A 4,779-nucleotide genomic window follows, 5' to 3' on the forward strand; every position below is an offset into this window, starting at 1 on the left:
TTTTTTTTTTTTTTTTTTTTTTTTAGGTACCAGGGATTGAACTCTCCATCTTGCACTTGCAAGGCAGGTGGCGGAACTACTGAGCTAAATCCCCAGCCCTCCCTCCAGTACTCTTGATTTGGGTCCATTCTAATTCAGTTCCTACTGTGCACAGAAGCCTTTTTGTCTCAGGAGCTGCGGGACCACAGGGTCATAACTGCTGAATGCACTTGTCTCTAAATTACACAGCATGTACAGAGCTGCAGACCAGAAGTCATTGATTTCCTCTGATCTGGGATTGGAGGCCCCAGTGCCAGCAGGCCAGCCCAGTGCACTCCTCCCATAGGCCCAGCCTCTGCTGGCCAGCAGACCCCAGCTCAGGAAGATGAGGCAGGACCTTGACTTGTGTTCCTGGATGTTCTCTGGATTGAACCTAGGAAGCACTGAGCTGCACCCTACCCTTTTCATTTTTGAGACAGGGTCTTGCTGTGTTCCCCAGGATTAACTCAAATTTGTAGTCCTCCTTGTCTCAGCCTCCCAAGCAGCTGTGCTTACAGGAACCCAGCAGGAGCCTGACTTCTCTGGCTGTTGCCCTCTGCACCCTCTTCGCCCACATGCCCCATGCATGGGCTCTGACCCCCAGTTGTGTAGCAGCTGAGCCTGCCAGGACTTCCGCATTTCGTTGCCTCATCTCCGGGGGTTAGGAGATCAGCTTTGTGAGCAGCTCCCGTGTGGGTCCCACGTCTCGGTGCTTGGGGACCTCCTTGCAGCAGCAGCCAGAGCAACACAGCCTGGTACTTCTGTCACTTCTTGGAGGTCTTTCAGAGCCCCCCAGGCTTGCCCTGACCCATACATTGCCTGTGATCACACTCAGAGGGCCTGGTCTGGGCCCCTCCTGGTACCTTCCACAGGCCTGGGGTCCACACAGCTTTGTCACCTCCCCTGGGCTGGCCTCACTGTTTCTGCCCTTAAGAGCTGCAGTCTTGTCGTGTCACACTTCGTATGTGGCACAGTGGCCACCCCCACAGTGTCCCTCCCCGCAGTGCATCCTCGGGTCATCACCTGTAAATCCACCTGTGTCTGGCCGCCAACTGCTCCTGACATGCTTGGCGGGGTCCTCCAGGTTCAGAGGGATGAGAGATCCCCCGGGCCTCCTTGGGTGGGGATGACAAACTGTGCTTACGGGGTCTGAAGGCTGGGGCCAGTGGTGGCAATGCGGACCCGGCGGTGCTGAGGAAGCTGTGAAGGAAGATGGGCTTTGGCCGAGGAGAGGTGGGTAGACTGGCGAGGGCACATGCACAGCCAGCTGGGGCCACACTCCGGCCACACTCTGAACACCTGCAGGGCATTTGCTGGTCCTGACACGAGAACAGTGCTATCCTGCAAACATTCTTTATTTTTTAGATAAAGCCTGAAAATTGAGCAAGATAACCTAAAGCAAAAGCTATGAAAGGGGATGTTAAGAGTAGATATTAGTGAAGTAGAAAGCATACACTGGAGACAATCAATTAAGGCATAAACTGGTTCCTTGCAAGACCTAAGTGACAGAATTCAGAAGTGGATGCAGCCGTGATCACAAGCAGAGGGAGGAGGAAGCTGAACAACCTCAGGCTGCCTGGCCCCTGGGAAGACAGGACAGAGCAGAGGGAGGCGCTAGGGGCCGAGTGAGGGCTCTGGCCCTATGCCCTCTGGAAAAGCTCCTCCCTTGCTCCCTCACAAGGACAGTGCAGGGAAGGAAAGAGACTAGGCAAAACCAGCAAGTTACCAGAAACCAGGCCTCACTGTACAGCAGTGGCTCTGCCAGCCAGGAGGGAGAGCTTGGCTCAATGCTGGGAAGCTGCTTGCAGGAGGAAAAAGTGAACCAAAGTGCAGAAAAGGATTCGACAGGATTTATCACCTACTCGTGGTGTAGACTCCTGGAAAATAAGACAAAGGGATTTTTGTTTTTGTTTTTGGCACTGGAGATCTAACTCAAGACTTTGTGCTTGCCAAGCAGGTATGGTGCCACTGAGTTAAATCCCCAACCCAAGATGAGGGGATTTTACAGTCTGACCAAGGGATGTTTTTTGTTTTGTTTTTTTTTAAAGAACACAGCAAGCATATTTAATGATAAAAGATTGAAAGCCTTTCATTTAACACGAGGAACAGGGCAGAGGCCCTGTGATCACTCTTCTGTCTGTCTTTGTATTAGCTGGCAGAATAAGTCTCGATAGCACAAGAAGATAAAAAGAAATAAAAGATATAAATTGGAAAGAAGTACAGAGGGGCATACTTGTCATTCCAGCTACTTGGGAGGCCGAGGCTGAAGGATTATTTGAGCCCAGGAGTTCAAGGCCTGCCTGGGCAACTTAACAGGACCTTTTCTCAAAATTTAAAAAATAAATGTGATAAAAATGGACTGGGAATGTACAGGGCCCCAGTGAAAGTGGGCTCCTGGGTTTAATCTATAAGAATACTAAAAGAAAGAAAGGCAAAACACTTTAGAAAACACGTTATATAAATACACATGATTTTTGTAAAACTTCGAACTACTGAAACAAGCTAAAAATGACCATAATCACTGAACACATATCTTGTCTCGAATTGGAACTCCATATCACAAAGATGCATATTTGCCCCAAACTGATCTGCGCTATCACTGTCTAAAGCCCACTGTGTGTATCTGCATAACCTGACAAGTGGCTTCTAAATGTTACAAGGGCAAATATTCAAGAATAGAAAGAGGCTCCTGGGGAATAAGACAGGTGGGGACATCAGCTTTCAAACCACATTTTAGCCACTAACACAAAGGCACCTTGGACAGGGTCCTTGATTAGAAACAATGCACGCTCCTTGCTCTGCCGGTAACTGGCTTCAGGCAGTTTGAGGTAGAGCATGAACCTGATGCCTGACTTACATCATGCAGAAAAAATTAGTTGCAAGTGGTGTAAAGTGGAAAAGCAAAACCATACAAGATTGATTTATTTATTTCTGAGACAGGGTCTCAATACATAGTTCAGGCTGGCCTTGAACTCAGTATGGAGCCCAGGCTGGCCTCAAATTTGTGTCAATCCTTCTGCCTCCGCCTTTCCTGTGCTGGGATTACAGGTGTGTGCCACCATACCCAGCATCATACAAATCTTAGGTAGATATGGGACACTATGTTCCCAACACCCCAAAAGAACAGGCAAGGTGTATCATCACAGCAGTGAGCTGAGGAAGAACTAACTTCTAAGATTCACAAACCACTAAGCTCAACGGAGAGTTGGGTGCTGCTGGGTTATATTAGTGTTAAGAACTTCTTCCCATCAAAAGAACAACAAAATAAACAGGAGACCGACATGGAGTTGGGGCAACATAGCAACTGCACATGTCTGATGGAGGAGCTGCACTAATAAAGTGGGTGACCGCTTCGCTCAACGAGGCGGCAGAGAAGAATGGAGGGGAGTTTCGAGCGGCCCTTGAGGAAGAGGAAAACTGGAGGGGAGGAACGCATGAAAACTCCCACACTTCAGGTAGTCAGGGGAATGCAAATTAAAGCCAACACAAGATACTGAAATCCCTCCAGATGGGCACAGCGTCAGGAGGGTGCTGCGCTCCTGACCCACGAGGACTACACTGGGTTCACAGCGGAGCCTGTACCACCGTGGAACGAAGGATAAGTGGTCACGTGACAGATCAGGACAAGTGGTGACAACAAAGGACTCATGCTGCGTGCAGTGGCATGGCAGCTGGAGTGTGCACAGGGCCATCTACGTGAAGCTCAACGCGTGTCCACAATGCAGGGGATCGCCGCACAGCAACAAGAAGGTTGAGCTCTGGGCGCTTTGGGGGCGAGGCATGGGGTCTTTCGAATCCTCCACGGAGCCACTGGTGCCCTTGAGTGCTTTTAAAATTAAACCTCAATTATATGAGAAAAAATCCCCCGTAGCTCCTGCACCACTGAAACACAGTGGCAGAGGCATGATTTAGGGGGGGACATGGCAAGACCCTGGAGAGGGGCGGGGCTTGGAGCAGGATGCGTGGCCACATGCCGTCATCAGCGGAGACTCTGGGGTGCTTCCTGGGGGCTATGGGCCGCACCCCAGAATTTGGAAGGTGAACGGATGGGAGGCAAGGAGAGAGGAGGGTTGAAAGAAGCGGGGGAGCAGCGGACGCCGTTGTCAGAGGGGAGTGCTGGGTCAGGGCGGGAGCCAAAGAGCCGAGGACTGGCAGGAGGGTTAGGGTGGCCGAGGTGTGAGCCGCCCCGGGGCCATTCAGTGGACGCGGACGCCACACAGGGACACTGCGTGACGAGACCCCGGCCCAAGCCCCACCCCGGCCCTTGCTGACTCTGCTTTCTCCAGGGATTCTCTCCCACACCCCAAGGGGTCCTCCTCCTTCTGCCAACTTGAAAGGCCCCTTCCCAGCCTTATCCTTCTGGTTTCACTGAGAAACGAGAAAGTGATGAGACAGTGATAGAAAGTCCTCATCTTCCCTCAGATTAATCGACCGGCTGCCTGTTCCTGAGACGTCAGGTCTGTTCCTGCAGTGAGGAAAAGCTGTGCTAAGTCCTGCGTCCTGGGCCCACAGCAGCCACTCCTCCCCGCACCAGCAGCCTCTCCGGCCACCCGCCCCCGGCCGCGTGCGAAAGCCTTAGACTCCACAGCGCCCCCTCGCGGCCCCTCTCCAGCCACGGTTCCGGGTCTCCGCTCCCCTCCGCAGAGACACTTCTTTCCCAGCGGGGTCCGCACCCTCAAGGCGCCCTCCCCGGTGTTCCCCGGGGGCCGTTTCTTCCTCCGGTGTGGCCCCTAGCCTGCCCAGTTGAAGGCCGTTTCCCTG

At 52.3% G+C, this 4,779-nt stretch overlaps 1 protein-coding gene across 1 annotated transcript in view; it reads left to right on the forward strand.

Annotated features, from left to right (window-relative positions):
• The first annotated feature begins 3,328 nt into the window (after window positions 1–3,328).
• The window catches only part of Cacna1b (calcium voltage-gated channel subunit alpha1 B), a 181,203-nt gene continuing 179,752 nt past the window's right edge, over window positions 3,329–4,779 (forward strand). The window contains exons 1-2 of the mRNA XM_019205196.2: window positions 3,329–3,473; window positions 4,490–4,739. Coding sequence (XP_019060741.2) covers window positions 3,329–3,473; window positions 4,490–4,739 — 395 coding nt within the window. The remainder of the gene's footprint in view (window positions 3,474–4,489; window positions 4,740–4,779) is intronic.

Source organism: Fukomys damarensis, unplaced genomic scaffold (assembly GCF_012274545.1).
Source record: "Fukomys damarensis isolate Sample0158 unplaced genomic scaffold, DMR_v1.0_HiC HiC_scaffold_36, whole genome shotgun sequence".
Lineage (NCBI taxonomy): Eukaryota > Metazoa > Chordata > Mammalia > Rodentia > Bathyergidae > Fukomys > Fukomys damarensis.